The sequence below is a fragment of the Aotus nancymaae genome, unplaced genomic scaffold (assembly GCF_030222135.1).
Source record: "Aotus nancymaae isolate 86718 unplaced genomic scaffold, 86718_ANA_hifiasm-v0.15.2.pri h1tg000008l, whole genome shotgun sequence".
NCBI classification, from domain to species: Eukaryota; Metazoa; Chordata; class Mammalia; order Primates; family Aotidae; genus Aotus; species Aotus nancymaae.
Genome location: NW_026988419.1, coordinates 36,597,185 through 36,618,369, shown reverse-complemented (window position 1 = coordinate 36,618,369; position 21,185 = coordinate 36,597,185). Strand labels below are relative to the sequence as shown.

The window sequence follows — 21,185 nt, the reverse complement described above, 5'->3', positions numbered from 1 at the left end:
GAAGTGCTGATACAAGCTGCAACATAAATAAACCTTGAATATATTACACTAAGCAAAAGAACCCAGTCACAAAAGATCACATATTGTATGATTCCATTCATACAAAATTTTCAGACTAGGCACTCCATAGCTACAGAAAATAGATTTGTGATTGCCTGGGATTGAGGCAGAGGAGGAAAAAACAGGGAGTGACTGCTGATAGGTATGGAGTTTCTTTTTGGGGTACGAAAGGAAAAGAAATCACTCAGCCAAAGGGAAAAAAATCAAGACAGAATCAGGCAAACCTGCCTCCCATTTTATTTCTAAATGAGATAGCTACAAAGATAAAAATGCTATTAGGTTGGTGCAAAAGTAATTGTGGTTTCTGCTAGAAAAAAAAAAAGCAAAAACCACAATTACTTTTGCACCAACCTAATACATAACTCCCTCACACTTTGTCCACAAGGAAATTCCCTGTGAGACTCATTTTTACCCTAAAACAGTAATGTTGGATTTTACCTTGGCAATGTAAATTGGTAGCTAATCTTCACAGGTGCTGGACAAAGGACTGATGTCACAATCATTCCCCTGCTCACCTGAGACAAATGCAGATCTGATTGCTTCCTCTGCCCTATTGTTTATGTAAAAATCACTGAGCCAGACTAAAGCATAAGTGACTATTTTTCTATCCGCCTCTCACATGTAAATTGTATATTCAGTGAAAATCTAATCAGACACTCAAAACAATGCAACCCATTTTCTCTTATCTACCTGCGATCCCTCCTGCCTTTCTTGAGTGAACCAATATACATCTTATACATATTGATTGATCTCTTATGTCTCTCTAAGGTGTATAAAACCAAGCTGTGCACTGACCACCTCGGGCACATGTCATTGTAACCGCTCAATGGGTTCACCTGGCCCGCTGCGTGGCCAGAGCTGATTTATCAAGACAGGGGAACTGCAATAGAGAAAGAGTAATTTTATGCAGAGCCAGCTGTGAAGGGGATCAGAGTTTTATTATTACTCAAACCAGTCTCCCTGAGCATTTAGAAATCAAAGTTTTTTTTGTTATTTATTTACTTTTTTGAGACAGAGTCTCACTCTGTTGCCCAGGCTGGAGTGTAGTGGCACAATCTTGGCTCACTGTAACCTCCACCTCCCGGGTTCAAGCAATTCTCCTGCCTCAGCCTCCTGAGTAGCTGGGACTATAGGCGCATACCAGCTAATTTTTGTATTTTTAGTAGAGACGGGGTTTCACCATGTTGGCCAGGATGGTCTCAATCCCTTGACCTCGTGATACGCCCACCTTGGCCTCCCAAAGTGCTGGGATTACAGGCGTGGGCCACCGCACCTGCCCGAGGATCAAAGTTTTTAAGGACAGCTTGGTGGATTGGGGGAGGCTAGTGAACCAGAAGTTCTGATTTGGGTAGATAGGAGATGAAATCATGGGAAGTGGAAGCTGTCCTCTTGCACTGAGTCAGTTCCTGGGTGGGGCCATAAGATTGAATGAGACAGTTTATCCACCTGTTTGGTGCCAGCTGATCCATCAAGTGCAAGGTTTGCAAAATATCTCAAGCACTGATCTTAGGAGCAGTTTAGGGAGGGTCAGAATCTTGTAGCCTCCAGCTGCATGACTCCTAAACCGTAATTTCTAATATTGTGGCTAATGTGTTAGTCCTACAAAGGCAATCTAGTCCCCAGGCAAGAAGGGGGTTTGTTTTGGGAAAGGGCTGTTACCATCTTTGTTTTAAACTATAAACTAAGTTCCTCCCAAAGTTAATTCAGCCTATGCCCAGGAATGAACAAAGACAGCTTGGAGGTTAGAAGCAAGGTAGAGTCAGTTAGGTTGATCTCTTTCACCGTCTCAGTCATAATTTTCCAATGGCAGTTTCATCATCAGGACCTCCAGAGGCTATATCATGGGCACATCCCTAAAATTGGTAAAATAAACTTTCTAAATTGATTGGGACCTGTCTCAGATACTTTGGGTTCACAGGGGTAGTGAAAATGTTCTAAAATTAGATTGTGGAGATAGTTGCCAATCCTATGAATATACTAAAAACCACAGAATTATAAATTTTAAAACAAAGATTAATGGTATGGCATGTAAATGGTAATGTAACATGAATTATATCTTATTAAAGCTGTTTGTTTGTTTTTTAAAAGGATTACCGTAGCATGATTCCTAGATATCTCATTTAAGGGACTGAATGGATGCTGGTGCCAGTTACCAATACTGGGAGTAAAGAAAGAAGTTTGGAAGAAAAGCTACTGAATTCAGCTTTAGAAAGGCTACAAATAGTAATTGGAACTATGGAAGGGAATAGTTGCAAAAGGTGAAGACAAGCACAGAAAGTTATAGAATCATGGGTACATTCACACTCTATCAGATTATCCTGAAATTCTATATTGAAATATCCTGAAATTTTATATTGAAATATCCTGAAATTCTATATAGAAATAAATCGAGCTCTTAAGTTTTTTAATATAAGCTGAAATTTTCCTTTGCTTTTCACTTTCTTGTTAAAAAGATACTTGATTTCTTTATCACTGAATATTCACTGGATTAATTTTAACAATTTAATAACAAACTTAAAATATTACTTATTTTGTATATTATATATATTTATATATTATACATATAAAAAATATATATTTAGAGACAGGGTCTCATTGTTACCTGGGCTGGAGTGATCTCCCTGTAACCTCAAACCCCTGGACTCAAGTGATTTTCCTGCTTCAGTCTGCCAAGTAGCTAGGATACAGGCATGCACCACCATGCTGGATAATTTTTAAATTTTTTGTAGAGATCAGCCCAGGCTGGAGTCAAATTCCTGGCCTTGAGTAATCCTCTCTCCTTGGCCTCCCAAAGCACTGGGATTACAGGCCTGAGCCACCCTGCCAGGCTGTATTTTTAAAACCTTTATCTGGAAATGATGTTAAAAGAGTTACCTTCAAACACCTTTGAGAGGAAAACATGTCTCCTCTCTGGATGGCTTTTCTCTGAAGGTTTATGAAAGTTTGACCTATTTGTAGGACATGGGGGCAATTGAATAGGGTGTACATTAAGATGAATGAGTTTAAAATTGTTAAGTTAACCCCAGCCTCACAATGACTCAAACAATGGCGAATAATAACCTGTTTCATGGAGCTGAAGCTTTTGTTATCTTTGTTGGTTAAAGCTTCAAATTGACTTATATAGAGGCTGCAAGCAGATTCTCTAGCAAATTGGCATCCTGGGGAGAGCCAGGTACTTTGAAAATTTCTAATTAGGAGAAGTTAAAGGTTATATAAGCCCAGCTGCCAAATTGACTACTTGACCTTAAAATCCAAACAAAATCTACCTTCCTTTCCTTCCTTCTCCTCCTTAGCCAAGACCTTATCTAGAAATGAATTTTAAAATGCAAACATGAACTTCTGTGATAAACCAAGTCTGATAACTAGAAGGAAGCTTATTAGTTATAGTTGGACAGCCTCTAATTGCTATTCAAAGTCTTTAAGCATTCACAGTCATAAGTAATTCCACATTTGGCTTCAGTGTAATCCAGCTAGAGAACAAAGACGTTCAGTAAGTTATATTGTATCCATAGAACTTTTGTTCCTTAAGCATATTTACTACATGTATTAGTTTATTCTTACACTGCTCAAGAACTACCTGAGACTGGGTAATTTTTGAAGAAAAGAGGTTTAATTGACTCACGGTTCTGCAGGCTTAACGGGAAGCACGACTGAGAGGCCTCAGGAAACTTAAAATCATGTCGGAAGGTAAAGGGGACAAAACACCTTTTTCCTATCAGGAGCGAGAGCAAGCGACGGCGGAAGTGCTACACATTTTTAAACCATCAGATCTCGTGAGAACTCACCATCACGAGACCAGCATGGGGGAAATCTGCCCCCATGGTCCAACCACTTCCCACCAGGTCCCTCCCGTAACACTGGAGAGTACAATTCAATATGAGACATGGATGTGGAAACAGAGCCCAACTAGATCACTACAATTTTAGAAACTGGATAATTTTGTTATGGAGTTATAGATCCTGTGGAAAAATCTAGTCAAGACCACAATAAATATGGCTTAATTTTACAAATGATGTTACTCCTGCCAAATAAGAAAAGCCAGTAGATTATTGATTTCATGTAAGTTATTTTAACAACTGTGGTTTAGAAAATATTTCTAATCCAATTGTCACCCATATTTATCTGTAGAAACAAAATGTGGTCATACACTTAACCTGCAGAAACAAATTTAGATCACACATTGTATATACAATGGGATTTAAATTTTATTGTCTTTAAACAGAGCTATTTTTCTTCAAAATGGTCCTGGTTATTTCTGGGAGTCCCTGAACATATGCTTTCCTCATATTCACAAACCCATCTATCAGCTTTAATCACTACTAGAATCATCCACCCACTTAATTAATAGGTACTAAGTGCCTACCCTGTGAGAGGATATAACAGAGTCCTACAGAAATCTCTGTCCTGTCCCTCTTGGATCATCCCTAATATTTTTCCTTCTCTGCTGCAGTTCTCATCTGTCAACATTAAGTCCTGACAAGTAGCTAGAAGAAATTTTTATCACTGCCTCCACTGAGGAAGTCCACTTCAAAACACTTGACCAAGAATGTGCTGAGAATACTGTCTCCCAATGTCTCCAAAGCCTCCAATCATATGTGCCAGAACAATACTGGATCTCACACGGAGGCAGGAAAAATGGCCTTCTCCAACTCTGTGCCACTCTTTGACATCTGGGCCCCAAAGCAAGTTCTGTTCATGAAAAAAAATTTCTGTAGTTCTAGGGGCTCACAACCCACCCAATGGCCTCAGTGTCACATTATCATCTCCATCATTCTCATCACCCCTCTTCCCTGCCCCAACCTATTAAACAAACAAAAGCACCCAGCTATGTCAATGAGAGAAAATGCACAGTGAGTTCTGGTGATTGTGTTTATACTAAGAGTGTCTGGATGCCAGCCGAAATGGCCTGTGACATTGTGTAGCATACTTCAGAAGTTTGGCCAACAATCTTGCATATAAACGCAATCAATTGAAGATTTTGCCCAGAGCTATGGCAATAAAGCACATAGCAGCAGTTCAGTGAACTTTCTCCATTCTTCAGCCTGCCCAAAGCACTGGTGGATGTGGCCAGATATTGTTGTCCATGGCTTTAATTATTTAGAAGTATATATGAATAATAGGGAGCTTGAGGTCGTCGGGAGCTTGAGGTCGTCTAGAGCTTGGTGTGGCGCTAGGTCAAAACAGCAACTAATTCCTATGTAAATTGAAAAGAGCTTGGTATGGGTTACCTCTAGAAGATCCCAAGCAAAGTAGAAAAGGTAGTCAGGAAAAGGATTCACCCCTAGAATACTGAGAAATCATGTCGTCACAGAGAACACTTGACAACTTCCACATGCCAACAAAACATGACAGATACCAGGCCAATCAAAAAACTGTTACTGAGGGACTTGCTCTTGGAAGACTGAGGATAAATGAAAATACATCCAACCAACACCAAGTCTGACTTGCCACATAGGTGAAGCAGAAAGCTAAAAAACAACATCCGAGAATTGAGTCTTCCAGAATTTAAAATGGTCTCATTCAAAAGTTCCTATTCTACAGTAAAGAAAAGTTCAACATAGAACTATATTTCTAATACATGACTTGAATGTGGATCAGGTAGCTGAAATTTTGAAATTTCTAGTATTTTGTTCAGTTTTGTTCTTCCTGTCATTTAAATGACCTCAAAGGAAATATTTACAATCACTAAAGATTTCTAATGCCCAATAATAGATCAATTCTCAGCCCAGGGCTTGACAAATTAGCCATTAATTATTGTTTTTATTTTTTAAATATTTGTTTAAAAGGCAATATATATTTGTTTTAAACATTTTTTTTTAAATACAGAAGTAAATACATAAGATCAAAAGGTTTCTTCCGGCCAGGCACGGTGGCTAACGCCTGTAACTCTAGCACTTTGGGAGGCCGAGGTAGGTGGATCACCTGAGATCAGGAGTTTGAGGCCAGCCTGGCCAATATGGCGAAACCTCAACTCTACTAAAAATACAAAAATTAGCTGGGCATGGTGGCAGGCACCTGTAATCTCAGTTACTAGGGAAGCTGAGGTAGAAGAATCACTTGAACCCAGGAGGCGGAGGTTGCAGTGAGCCAAGATAGTACCATTGCACTGCAGCCTGGGTGACAGGATGAGACTCCATCTCAAAAAAAAAAAAAAGGCTCTTCCATTCCTACCTCAATCCCCACTCCCCACAGGTAACAACCATTACATTTGCAATATATCCTTCTTGTCTTATATCCTTATGCATATACATCGTCTTTCTAGAATGTAGGCTCATGTTACATGAAATTTAGCTTTTATCACTAAATAAATTGGATAGATATCTTTGCATGTCAGTAAATAAAAGGCTGTATTCTTTTAAATAAATAAAAGGCTGTATTCTTTTAAAAAAAGTCTTATATCCCACTATATTGATGTAACATTATTTATCCAATCCCCTTTTGATGGGCATTTGGATTATTTTCAATTTTTGATTATTAGAGACAGTGCTGCAACTAATATCTTTATGCATTCATATTTATGCATTATGCAAGCATTCTGGGAGACAAACCCCTGGGAATTGAATTGCTTGGCCAGATGGTACATGCATTTAGAATTTTGATAAATATTCCCAAAATTACCTCCAAAATGTTGGCACCAATTTATACTCCCACCAATGATGACTAAGAGTGCCTGTTTCCCTACATGCTCCCCACACTTGGTATCAAGGCACTGACTAGTTAAATAAAGGAATATGTCTCTCACTTCAGAAAGACATGGTGATAAAGACCTCGCCTCATTCTCTTATTTTCTTTTATTTTCTCTTTACTTTTCTTAAGTGCCACTTCATCCTAAGAGATGAAAAAAGAAATACTTGTTTGGCTTTTAGGATGCTCTTCAAAGGTACAGGAATTCTCCAAGTTATGAACACCAATCTTATAAGCACCTACACCTTACAAATAAACTGCTCATTTGTATGTAAAAATTAACTATCTTGAAGGTGGGTTGGTCCCTTTTAGATGCTGGAGATGGAAAAACATACTCCTCATGTCTCCCTTTGACTATTCATTGATTCATGCATTCATGTATGCATGAATCCATGCATTAGTTCATGCTTGAATCTTTGTATTCACTTATCTAAGTCAGGTAAGTTCTGGGTGCCATGCTAATCATTATGGCTGTGGAAGTGAAATACAGTCTCTGTCTTCAAGAAGATCACAGTCTAACTTAGTGGAAAAGACAGAACAGGAAATCAACAGTTACAGAGTGAGAAAGTGCTGCTTTCAGGTTCGTGCATTGCCCCTCAGGAGCAATGAGGTGGGATGAGCGCATATGTGAGGGTGGGCTGTAGGACGATGCCAGAAATCTGGTTCTGGGAGGAACCAGGCAACTATCACACTAATCCAGCCTGGGAGGAGGTAAGTAAAAGGCCTCAGGACTGGGAACCCTGAAAGGTACTCTTTGGCTAGAAGTTATACGCAGCAGAAAGTTCCATTTTGTAAGTATTGTTTTGTTTTACTCTTAGTTTTTTTGTTTGTTTTGAGATGGAGTCTCACTCTGTTGCCCAGGCTGGAGTGTAGTGGCACAATCTCGGCTCACTGCAACCTTCACCTCCCGGGTTCAAGCAATTCTTGTGCCTCAATCTCCTGAGCAGCTGGGACTACAGGCGCACGCCACCACGCCCGTCTAATTTTGTATTATTAGTAGAGACAGGATTTCACCACATATTGGCCAGGCTGGTCTCGAAAATCCTGACCTCAGGTGATCCACCAGCCTCGGCCTCCCAACTTAGTTTTTTAATGAAAACTCCTAAGTGAGAAAAACCTCAACCTTGTCTTTGGATAGGATTCTTATCCCATCTATTAAAACTGGCAGAGATTCAGTGCCTCTGTATCCATGGGTTGGCAGCTGAACTGTTTTACCTTGTTGACATAGAGGAGCTGCATGGAGGCAATCATGGAAGCTATAAGAAGGGTGAGAAAGGAGTCAGCTCTAGAATTAACAGTCATCTCATTTCTTGGTATTTATCCTAAGTAGGAAATTTATCCTGAATCAGAGCTGTAGACAAATATTTGTCCACAAAGATGTTTACTGACAATATACAAGGGTCAAACTTGGAAGCAATCTAAATGTCTGCCCAAAGGAGATAAATACATTGTGATAAGTTCATGAAATGGAATAATATGCAGCCACTAAAATCACGTTTTCAAAAACTGGTAAGACGGGAAAATTTTTGTAGTGAAATATTAAGTCAAAAAAGAATGATAGAGTATGAACCTACCTTCATATTGATGATGAATTTTATATATTTGTATCTCTGTAAACACACACATATATACATACAGTTGCATTTACATACAAATACTCACAAATATCTATGTATATTTTCTGTCAGGTTAAGGTAAATATGCTACATTAAAAACATGATAATCTCTGCTGTTTCCAACAACAAAGCTTATTTCTCCTTTATACTGCCTGTCTGTCTTGAGTCATGAGGGTTGCTGTAATCTTCACAGATACTCTGGGATACATAAAGATGACAGACACTCCATCTCAAGACAAGTTTCCATGATTGCAGAAACAGAGAATAGGGAGAGCATGGAGACCCACAAGCAGGCTCTTAAAGCTTTGGCCCAGAAGTGACACTCATCAATCCTCCTCATGATTCTTTGTCCAAAGGAAGTAACATGGCCTCATCTGTGTTCAACAGCACAGAGAAGGGGACCAACTATTTGTGAGCAATATTACAGTCTCTACATCTATATATCTAAATATTAAGGGGAGGAAGGTAGGGATGAGAAAGAAATTCACTGAAAGAAGTAATTATCACAGGGTGGTAAGCATACAAATAATTTAAATTTTTTCATATACTTCTCAATATTTCTGTTTTTTATAAACAAACGCATTACTTTTACTACTTGTTTCTTTATTTCTCTGAGTGATATGTTAATATAGTCTGTAAATAATTGAAACACTCTAGAAGTATAATGTAAAACAAAATACTCCCTTCGTATCATATCACCCCACCCTAATCCCAACTCCCCAGTTCCCACCCCCAGAAGTAATCACTAACTATAGCCTGGTTTATATGCTTCCAGATTGTCTTTGTATATGCATTCATAAATGTAAATATGAATATACATAAATTTATCTTAGGAGAGAAAAAATCAAAAACAGCATGCAAATTAATGAATATGCATACTAGTTTAATAAACTCTTTTCTTATAGAGACTGCATAATTTATCCATACCAGTCCTTAACAGCTCCTGCCCAACTCATGAACTCATCTGCAGGCAACCCATGCTGTTTACTCTGTGCATTTCCTTTCCTTCTGGAGTTTTTTCAGCTTTCTGCCTCTGTCTTACCTGTTCTCCATTGCTGACTTTTCACTTCGGAGTCTCACTTCATATTTTCACCACCTTGGCTCCCTGACTCTGGCTGGGGTCAAGGGCATCAATACCCATGTTTTCCTGTGGCCCTATAACTTCTAACCAGCACTGCCTACTCACAGCCCTGGTGCCAATGTCACCATCCCAGCTGCTCACCTACCTGGGGAAGGTGTGTGTGATGAGGGTTGTTGGCCTTATATGATAAGACTAGGAGCTATTTGGTGCCTCAGCTTACTATACTTAAGGGAAGCCTGGAATAATGACTCTCATGGTGGGGTGTTGGAGTGCATGTGGCTTGAACAAACATATTATGATTTTTATTTGGAGAATAATAAAAAAGACTTTGTTTTCGTAAAATTAAATCTTGCAGACAAATTATAGTAATATTGTTAACAATAGGAGAAACTGGGTATGGGGTATATGGGAATTCTCTGTGACTCTTGCAATTTTTATTTGTCTAAAACTATTCTAAAATTAAAAGTTTATTATTAAAAATACCTAAAGCTTGTAAAATCTTATTGACTGGTGGGGATACTCAGAAGTCACAGGGATTCCAAATCAGGGCTACAGTCTTTGAGTCTGTGTATAGAAAACCCAAATATATAACTTTGATGGCAACAATTACATAGACTAAAAATTCAGAAATAATCAGAAAAGTAAGGTGAACTGGAACATACATTGACAGAGGGAAATCTTCAATGTGAACTAGCAAAGGAATGAAAGTTAGATTTAGATAATAAGTTTCTATAATTTATTATTTATATTCATTTACTTTCAAAAGAGGTATGAAAATTGCTTATAACAAAACTTTATATTCAATGGAATGGTTAACAATATTGGGAAAAGGCAGAATAGCATTTTTCGAAGTATGTTTCATAGAATAGAAAGAGATGTTGTTACATGAAAAATAAAGTGTATGTTCAAATAAACTTGAGGAATGCTTAAGCCAAATGAAAACAATATTTCTTCCTTTCAGAATTTTACTTCCAATAAACATGGTGAATAAACCAGAGAAGGAGGCATATGCAAACCTCTCTGACTGCAGCATCCCATCTGCAATGATGAAAATGTTTTATAAGCTGTTAGCCATATTTGGCTATTGAGCATTTAAAATGTAGCTAGTGCAACTGCACAACCGATTATTAAATTTTAATGTAAATTTAAATAACCCCAGTGACTACAGTCAACAATAATTTATAGTACATTTTTAAATAACTAAAAGAGTATAATTGGAATGTTTGTAACACAAAGAAATAATAAACGCTCGAGGTGATGGTACTTCATTTACCCTGATGTGATTATTACATATTCAATTGTATGCCTGTATCAAGATATCTCATGTACCCCCATAAGTATATATACCTACTATGTACCCACAAAAATTAAAAATAAACAAATAACCACATGCGGCTAGTTTAAATTATCCAATATGTTTGGATAGCACAGAATGAGAGCACCCCAAGGGCCAAACTTTCAAAGAACGCACTCTAGTAAGCACTTATATAGAGCAGCCGTTCTCAAACTTTTTGTTCCCAGGATTCTTTGATTCTCTTAAAAAAATAATTGAGGATGCCAAAGAGCTTTTGTTTATGTAAGTTATATTTATTGATATTTATGATAATAGAAATTAAAACTGAGACATTAAAAAAATATTTATTCATCAATTCATTGAAAAAGACCGTTAGTGGTTTTCCTTGAAGTGACAGGCTCACTTCATTTATTTTCAAGAAAATACCTGCCAGATACCCTAGTCTGAATAACTATCCTTCATCTTATCAGTTGTGTTTCAAGTGAAAAGGTGTTCCATGAAAAAGCATCTCCAGCAGTCACACGGGGCTGGAACCATTCTAATTCAGTATGCTGCACAAGTGCTTTATGTGTGCTTTCATTTCTTCAAGGACTGAGGTTTAATAAAATTGATCATTTTTACTGCATCTTTTTTTCCCCTGCAAGTGTGTGACAATGTAGAATACAATGATAGCCAGTATAGTTCCAGTACACTGACATTTGTGCCAAGGTACCAGCAGTTTTACCCACTATAAAACTTGCTTTGGCACCATCGGTGAAAAAGGCAATTCCTCTTAGAATTATTATGAAAATAGGTTCTACCTTGTGGACCCTTTCATAGGGTCTCTGGGACACAAGGGAGGGTCTGCAGACTACCTTTTGAGAAAAGCTAATATAGAAAGAGTGTGGGGGCTGGGGGAGGGGATAAGGACCAGGGAGCAATAAATTTCAGGAACCTGGGCCTTTAAGGAGTTTGATAAGAAAACTGGTGAGAGTCCAAACTGTTTATTACACATGCTTACCTTAGAGGGACATGGAAAAGTTTAAATAGAATCTGTCTTTGGAAGAGAGCAGTTGTAGCAAACAAAATAGGGGTACCAATCATATCCCTTGAAACTCGACTAATTATAATAGTTACTCATTTAAGAACAACTTAATAGTATAAATTGATATAAATTAGCTAACACAGTTCCTGGAGCTAAGTCTTTACAGATGAAATAAACTGGAAAATGAAATAAGAGAGAGAATGTCATTTTCTGTAGTATAGGTCTGCAAAGTGTGGTACTTTAATTTTCTGTGGCTCAGAAGCCATTTCAAAATATGATCAAATTCCTTTCCATATTCATTCTTGAGTTTCCACTTCCTGACCTCCTTCCTGTCTTCTAATTCAGAAGTTATTTTCCTTCCCACATTAGTGGACTTCAAATCCATCAGGCACCTCTCTTTGTCTCCACACCACACCTGGTTTCTGCTTTTCCTTTTGATGTGAACTTAGAGGCTCACATTTTGAATGATTTTCCTACTCTTCTGCCCACCTTATCTCCTTTTGCTTTTGTCCAACAGGCAGTATACTATAATACAATATGTAGTGGGAAGTGGGAGGCAAGGGTAATTTAAACAGCGGCTGGCTTTGCCTATCTTTGACTCCTCCCTCACTAATGGGCAAAGTTCCCTTGCTACTTAGTTACACAGTTACTTGTTACAGCATCTATAGTTTTTTTTTTTTTTTTTTTTTTTTTTTTTTTTTTTTGAGACAGAGTCTCGCACTGTCACCCAGGCTGGAGTGTAATGGCGCAATCTCGGCTCACTGCAATCTCCGCCTCCTGAGTTCAAGTGATTCTCCTGCCTCAGCCTCCTGAGTAGCTGGGACTACAGGCGGGCACCACCACGCCCAGCTAATTTTTCGTATTTTTAGTAGAGACGAGGTTTCACCACGTTGGCCAGGCTGGTCTCCAACTGGCCTTGTGATTCACCCCCCTCGGCCTCCCAAAGTGTTGGGATTAGCCTCATCCATAGATTTTTAATTAAATAGGCTTTACTTGGAGAGTTATCAATGATAGGAACACAATTTAACAAAAAAAAGAGAAATCATTTGTGTTCTTATAACACTTACCCTGAAGGAATTCCAAAGTACTCTAGAAATATTACCCAGTTCTAATTTCCATAGCCAACACTATTTCCTTCTGTTTTCTAAATGAAAGAGGAATTTCCAGTTCCTTGTTCCCAGTTGGAAAACGAAGGGTGCACAGACAGTCAAGGCAATCCCATCACTCCCTTTCTCCTCCCCAACTGCAGCTCCTGCAGAGTGTAACCCTTTGCATTCCATGGCTGGGATAAAGCACATAAACCGGTCCCTCAGGGTGACTGTTTTGCAGCTGAGTTATGTTCCTGGATGTTGGAGGATTACCAGCCTGAGTTGATGTTTAAAAAAGGAAAATAAAAGAAAAAATGTGCAATTATGTTAATTTTTGCATTTTTCTGTAAAAAAAAAAAGTGCAATTATGTCAATTTTCTCTAAATGGGGGATGGGGAATGCTCAAGTAAGGAAAATATTTACAGAAATATGACACCAGTGCCAACTGGTACAAACCAGTTCTAAAAAACTAACTAGACAAATAATTGTATGCAATAAACAATGTAGGACTCAATTTCATACAATGGCAACAAAAGCTGATCCTCTATTAGGAAAGAAAGTCAACAGATAGAAGTGCTGTCATTAGGAAGCTGAAAAACAATTCTCACAGGTTTATGCTGTTTTCTTGATACAGTCTGGATATTTGTCCTTGTCCAAATCTCACATTGAATTGTAATCCCCAATGCTGGAGGTGGAGCCGGAGGGTCACTGGAGTGGATCCCTCATGGCTTGGCTCTCTCTCTCTCTCTCTCTCACTCACTCTTGGTCTGGCCATGTGACATACCTGCTCTCCTTTTGCCTTCCACCATAACTGTAAGCTTCCTGGGGCCTCCCTAGAAGCTGAGCAGATGCCAGCACCATGCTTCCCGTAAAGCCTGCAGAACCATGAGCCAAATAAACCTCTTTATAAATTACTCAGCCTCAGTTATTTCTGTATAGCAATGCAAGAACAGCCTAATACACTCCTATATCAAGTCCATAGCAACTTAAAAGATTTATTCCAAGAGGAAAAGTAACTGAAAGATCAGAATAGACCAAATGTGGAAATGGAATTGGTTGACTGAGAATATTAGATTTATTCAAGGATGTTACTGAAATTGACTCCAAAATGGTTCCACAAAGGGCGATTGGCAGGGACAGTGTACCAAGGAGTTTATGTCTTACTTCACAGATAACTTTCATAGCATCATCATCATCATCATTATTTATTTATTTAACAACAAGTGTGTGACAGTGTATAATACAGTGATTACCAGCACGGTTCCAGGATACTGACATGATTTGTGCCACTTTTACCCACTATAATACTTGCCTTGATCACTCTGGACTATCCTGCCCAGTGTGGGAAGGAGGACCAGAAAGGAGGATGATGCACAGCCTGACCCAGTGTTTTTAAACAGCTAAACCTGCCCCAGTAGAAGTCACATCATGAAGAATTTCCTCTTCTCAGATCTCTGAACATATCTCATTTATTTGGGACTTGTACATGGACATCGTTGTTTGGAGTCTCCTGGTCACTGATCTCACAGCTCATTCGACTCTTAAGCCTTTGCCTTGTCTTTCTCTTGGCTGTCACATTAATAGCTATCATCTTAACTACTGTCACAATTTCATCACTTTTACTATTGCCTTTCGATCCTGAGCTTTCACCCAGGCCCCCTGTCTATATTCGACTTTGCAGGCAGTCCTCTCACCTGCTGGCCTGGTTTCAAGGACCATTCATGCTTAAATATTTAGCAAAGTGACACCACTTGGAAATGTTGGTTAATGCTGATTTTGAAATCTGGGAATTTTCTCAGAAGGAGCTGGATACAATGTACTTATACATGTGCCACTCATATGTTCACTTATTAAATCATTCAGGCACTGTGTTAGGTACTGGAGAAATATGCATGGAGTAGAAAAGGAGGCAACAGATACATATAACCTAAATAAAACCTAGGTCCACATGGCTTAGTCTCTGTGTGGGAAGCCCAGTTTAGTTTCTAAATCCTAAGTTAAAGTATACTTCAATATTTATTTAGCTTCTCAAAGAATATTAAATGAGTCTCAATTCAATTTGCCATATTTAGAGACCTTGATTACTAGGAGGTTCTCATGTGCTAATCTTCCCAAACTCTTTCTCACCCTGGTGGCAAGACCCTTTCTCTGAGTTCTTCATTTGTTCATAGATTTGGCTGCCTCCACTAGACCGTTGTATTTTTCTTCTCCATTTTCATTCCTGTTTTTAAACCACTATTTTATTCTTCTGCTCTGGAAAAAAAAAAATCCAGAATTTGACAAACAAAACTGTCCTTTGGTATGTGGCAGTGAGGAGGTAGGGGGTGAGGAGCACTGGCACAAGAATATTTTACTCCATCACACAGACATAATCACATAATTACAACAGAAAGTGATAGACCAGCTACATTGCTAGTGGTATATACATTGCTAGTGATATACCATCTACATGGCTAATGATAGATTTAATAAAATGACAGAATCGTGGACAATTTTAGTTCTGCATTTATGTTGGTTGCTTTTGCAATAAATATTTATTTTAAGATGTTGGAATCCATAAATAAGGATTTGGAGGTAAATCAATCGTTCTATTTAATGGTACGTTAATACTGTTCAGTAGAACAATCTCTAAGCTCCACAGCTAAAGAGTAATGAAGAAAACTTGGAGGTGCTCCAATAAGAACCATCAAAATATTAAGAATTTAAGAACATATCCTTTCAGGAACAATAAAAGGAACTGAACTTAGCTTAAAGGTTTCTTCAACTGCAAAACATGAATATTTGACTTGGTAATTTTAAGGTCCCCCTAAAAGGGACTCTAAAATTTGAAAGTGGAGATAAGGGGACTTTAAAATCAGTCTTGTGTTAACGCTACATTTATTAGATATTTTTCAGATAACTTTCCATGATCCTATATTTGTCATGCTGCAGTTAAAGCCCATTTATTCTCTTGCTCAGAGGAGAATGGGCACATTTCCTTAACCTCTCCCGTCTGGAAGAAATTGTTCTTATTATGGAAGGACTAAGATGCAGTCAACCTTAAACCATGATTATTCATCAATCATGTAATATATTTTTAAAAAGTGATACACCATCTACATTGTTCGTGGCATATACAAGATGCCTTAGACACATAGAAAATAAACAATTATTTTTGTCTTTTGCTTTTAGGTAAAAGTTTAGAAAACACTTGAGAAGTAAAACTTACCTGGGTGCCAAAAATTGAGTTCAACAGACATAACAGGGAAGAAGGCATAGTGGAGGTGAAAGGACTAACACATATAAAGGTAGAAATATATGAACAAGGACTCCGATCCTTTCATAGTGTCTACAGTTTAGGGTGAATGCATGGTGTAAGTGATGGGAAATGAAGATGAAGAGGTGCTGGTAGACACTTTCAGGTGAAAGAGCTTGGGCTTTTAAAAGATATCGTTTTGGGCAGTAATTTTTTTAAAAAATTGAAGACAAATAACAGTGCAAACAAGGAGATTAGCTAGGATGCTATTGCAGTAATGTAAATATCCTGCAATGAGGGCCCCAAATAGGAGCAGTGGCTAAGTAAATAAGGTATTTGGTTCAAAAGACATTTAGGAGGCACAGAAAGAAAAGGATCTCATAACCAATTGGATAAGGATAGCAAGGGAGAGGGAGGAGTCTAGGATGTCTGTATGGCTTTCAGCTTGAAGACACAGGACAAATTGTGCTACTGAATACAATAGGGTCTATAGGTTGCTCAAAGGAGAGGGGAACTATGTTTGACTGTCTACGGAACAACAAACTGATGAAGATTGTTATGTATAATGTGCTTAAAATAGTTCGGAGCTATGGAGCACACTGGTTATCTGACATCTCTCTAATGCCATCCTGCAGTGGTAAGTGACAACCTTAATTCTAAAAGTCCCCAGATAGGGGTACTTTACAATCAGTCTTGTGTTAACTCTACATTTACTATGTATTTCTCAGATAACTTTTTAAGATCCTAAATTTGTTGTGCTGCAGTTAAAGCCTGTTTACTCTCTTGCTCAGAGGAGAATGGGCACATCACCTTAACCTCTTCTGTCTGGAAGAAATCTTCTTAATGGTGGAAGAACTAAGACGCAGTCAACTCTCAACCATGGTTATTCCTCAGCATCTTCATATGCCAAGTTCACTGTTTCAGATGCTGTGGGTGATTGGCAGTTTCTCTGTTGACTAACGGATCTAGTTTCAGAACAAAAAAATGTTGGAGCTGGAAGGATATGAGAAATTACTGAGTCAAATCTCCATGTTTCACAATTGAAGGAAGCTTTAAGCTGTAAGTTCAGTTCCTTATATTCTTCCTAAAAGGATGTATTCTTAAATTCTTTCTTATTGGAGCATCTCCAAGTTTTCTTCATTACTCTTTAGATAGGGAGCTTAGAGCTGGTTGTACTGAACAGTATTAACAAAGCTTTAAGTAGAATGATTGAATTACCTCCCAATCCTTATTTATGCATTCCAGTCTCTTAAAAAAATCTTTATTGCAAAAACAACCAACACAACTTTAGAACAAAAATTACCCATGATTCTGTCACTTGATTAAATCAACACTTCTTTTTGAGACATAGTTTCACTTTGTTGCCAAGATTGGAGTGCAGTGGTGTGATCAGGACTCACTGCAACCTCAACCTCCTGGTCTCAAGTGGTCCTCTCATCTCAGTCTCCTAGGTATCTGGGACTACAGGCACATGCTACTACGCCTGGCTAATTTTTTTGTATTCTTTGTAGAGATGGGGTTTTTCCATGTTGCTTACACTGGTCTCAAATGTCTGTGCTCAAGTGATCCTCCTGCCTTGGCCTCCCAAAGTGCTAGGATTACAAGCATGAGCCACCATGTCTGGCCAATATTTTAATTTTTCTATATTATAATCAGCCCTTGTCCATAGGTATCTTCATTGTTTGCTTATTTTTTGCATATAAACCAATTTTAAGTCTACATTTTATATTTTCACTTAATATTATATCATATATATCTTCTCTTTAACTACCATTCTTTTTAACTTTAGCATCTTCCCTTTAACATCTTCCCTTTAACTTTACCATTCCTTATGCTTTCATCCTATAACATTATAGAGTAAGTCCTGATACAACTTTTCTTGTGGTCTTATAAAATGATACTTATAAACAATATGTGAATTTTTCATTAATATCATTTGAGATGATAACCATAAACATTTAACTGCAACTTGATTTTTAACCCATACTTGATATTTCTTAACCGCATTTATTATTTTATTATTATTTCTTTGAGACAGAGTCTCACTCTGTCGCCCAGGCTGGAGTGCAGTGTTGTGATCTCGGCTCACTGCATGCAACCTTTGCCTCCTGGGTTCAAGTGATTCTTGTGCCTTAGCCTCCTGAGTAGCTGGGATTACAGGTGTGTGCCAACATGCTCCGCATTAATTATTTTTAAGAGCTGCAGAATTTTTCTTAGTAGGAATATACTAGAAATACATTCACATTTTCTTTCATTTTTTTCTACTACCAAAAAATGCAATAAACATTTTGGCTTGCATATCTCTACTTTTCTAAAGGAGTAATATTTAACTTACTTGTACATACCAGAAGAGGTATGTACAAGTTAGATATTAATATCTAACTAATTATAAATAAGTAATATTTAACTTACTTGTACATACCAGAAGAGGTATGTACAAGTTAGATATTACTCCTTTAGGTAATATTTAACTATGTAAAAGTTAAATATTACTCCTTTAGAATAAAAGAATACTCTTGGGGCTGGGCCCCCTGCTAGAAGACAGTTGCCCTGGCCCTCCTCCAGTTGGGCCTCTCCCTATGGAGCAAGGAGTCTGTGAACCAAAGGTGGTGCATCCAGTTGTAGCCTGTTACTCATATTTTGACTAGTTTTATACCCAAGATGATGAAATTGCCTACTCAGAGGTCCTAAGCCCACTTACAGGCTTGTATGGGTTTCTATCCTGGCTCTGTCATCTTCAGGGAAGCCTGTGCCACCATTGCAAACACCTGTAGGCCTCAGGAGTAGCCAAGGTGTGTTTGAGGGTACAGACAGAGCTTGGTCATGCAGGCTGAGGGGTTCATATGACTACATGAAAGACTCCTTTTAGTGAGGGAGGAGGATATGAGTAGGAAGGAAATAAAGGTGAGTCATGAGTCACAGGCTGAAGATGAGAGGCTACCTTTCCGGCGCCACCATGGTCGGAGAAGGGCAATAATTTTATTTTATAGTATTTTTTGAGACAGTGTCTTGCTTTGTTGCCCAGGTTGGAGTTCAGTAGTGCAATCTCAGCTCACTGCAACCTCCACCTCCCAGGTTCAAGTGATTCTCATGCCTCAGTCACCTGAGTAGCTGGCAATGTGCCACCATGCCCCATTAATTTTTGTATTTTTAGTAGAGACAGGGTTTTGTCATGTCGGCCAGCCTGGTCTCAAACTCCTGCCTCATGTGATTCACCTAACTCAGCCTCCCAAAGTGCTGGGATTATAGGTATGAGCCACCATGACTGGCCAGGGCAATAATTTTAAAATAGAATAGTTCTTGCAGGTTGTCATGAAGGGATGTTTGTCAAAGTATGGTGATAGAACATATTTGATTTAACAGATTTTTAGCTTAAATTTACCACAAAGTTTTAAGTATTTAAACATCTGGTATGCAAGTCTCTATTTGTAACCTGCCCAGTGCTTGAGAACGTTACGGGCAGGCCTACTAGTTGGTGTCTCTTTTGATTAGTATTTGTTCTGATTGGTTGGTATCTGTGTCATACTAGTTGTTAAATATTTTAAATATCACCTTGCTTAGTTTTCTTTCTGCAGTATGAGTGCTTGTTGAAAGAGTATGTATACTTCTAATGTTAATGGATATTGACATCTTATTTTATCATTCACATTTAGCATCTCTAAAATTAGGATGCATCTTACAACCAAAGAGCAGAAAGCACTGTGTCATAGTTTAATTGGCAGTGTTTTTCTTCCTTAGATAAAATAAGGGTGCATCCTTCAATTGTTATCTTAGATTTGATGAAATAAGGTATTATCCCCATTGTAGCAATTCCCATACCCACTACCACTATAGCAGAGTTCCTGTTTTTCACCCAGCACCATTTATTATCACTGTTTTCAAAATTTTGGGTGAAAAATGGTATGCCATTTGCTTTAATTTTGATTTCCCTATTATTGATGTTGAGATTATAAAATATACTTCTTGAATATTTACATTTCTATTTCTGTAAATTATTATATCCTTTTCCTATTTTAAAAATTGTGTTCTGGTGTGAGGCTCGACAAGTAGCAATCACCATCTCTGCTTGCTGAAAAGCTGCAGAGGCCGCCCGGAACCCACGCACCTGAGTCTTTTACCTTTACCCAAGAAAGGAATAAAAGAGGTCAGACGATGACAACTGTGTCCTCAACAGCCAGGCCCCAGGAATCAGTGGCTTTTGATGACATGGCTGTGTACTTCACTAAGAAGGAATGGGCCATCATGGTGCCTGACCAGAGGGCCTTGTACAGGGATGTGATGCTGGAGAACTATGAGGCTGTGGCCTTTGTAGTGCCACCCACTTCCAAACCAGCTTTGGTTTCTCATCTGGAGCAAGGGAAAGAGCCCTGTTTCACCCAACCACAGGGAGTCCTAAGCAGGAGGGACTGGAGAGCAGCCTTTATAGGACGCTCGGAACTGAGAAGATATACTTACTTAGTTAAAGCAATGTTATATATAATAAAATCAAAAATTCTTCAAAATCATCGATGCTGGGAAGACAGGAGAAAGGCTTAATTCTTGACATTTAAATACCAGTTTTCCAAGTCAGGAGTTGATGTAAGAGCCACCTTAAATGATGTCAAATGCAATTTTCTTTTTCTGTAGACTAGTTTCTGTAGATTTAATGTTTTTCATTCATTAAAATAATTCATTTTGATGTACAAAAAAAAAATTGTGTTCTGTCACTTCATAAAATCTCTTAATATATTATAGATATTAAACTTTTATCTATCATTTTTATTAAAAATATTTCCCTTTCTATTGTTTGACTTTAACTTTATGATGACATTACCATCCATAATTTTCCATTTCTATATAATCAAATATATCAAACTTTTAGTTTATCACTTCTGCTTCCAGTATCTCTCCACACAAAGGATATACATGAACTGGAGATTTTTTAAAAATCTTTGAACAACATCAAAGGATATTCCATGAAAATAAGTCTCCTTTTCATCCCTAACCCTGGTTTTCCCAGTTCTTCTCACCAGAGGAAACACTGGTAACAGTTTCTTTATTGACTATAAGAAATATTCTCTCTATATATGTATACCCATCTCATGCTTGTCTGTATTCACAAAT

At 38.1% G+C, this 21,185-nt stretch overlaps 1 protein-coding gene across 1 annotated transcript; it reads left to right on the top strand.

Moving 5' to 3' along the window:
- The first annotated feature begins 20,118 nt into the window (after positions 1 to 20,118).
- On the top strand, positions 20,119 to 20,767 carry LOC105718404 (KRAB domain-containing protein 1-like). The gene has a single exon (XM_064372833.1). It carries the CDS (start codon positions 20,235 to 20,237, stop codon positions 20,616 to 20,618), a length of 384 nt encoding a protein of 127 aa, XP_064228903.1. The 5' UTR covers positions 20,119 to 20,234; the 3' UTR covers positions 20,619 to 20,767.
- The last annotated feature ends 418 nt before the right edge of the window (positions 20,768 to 21,185 follow it).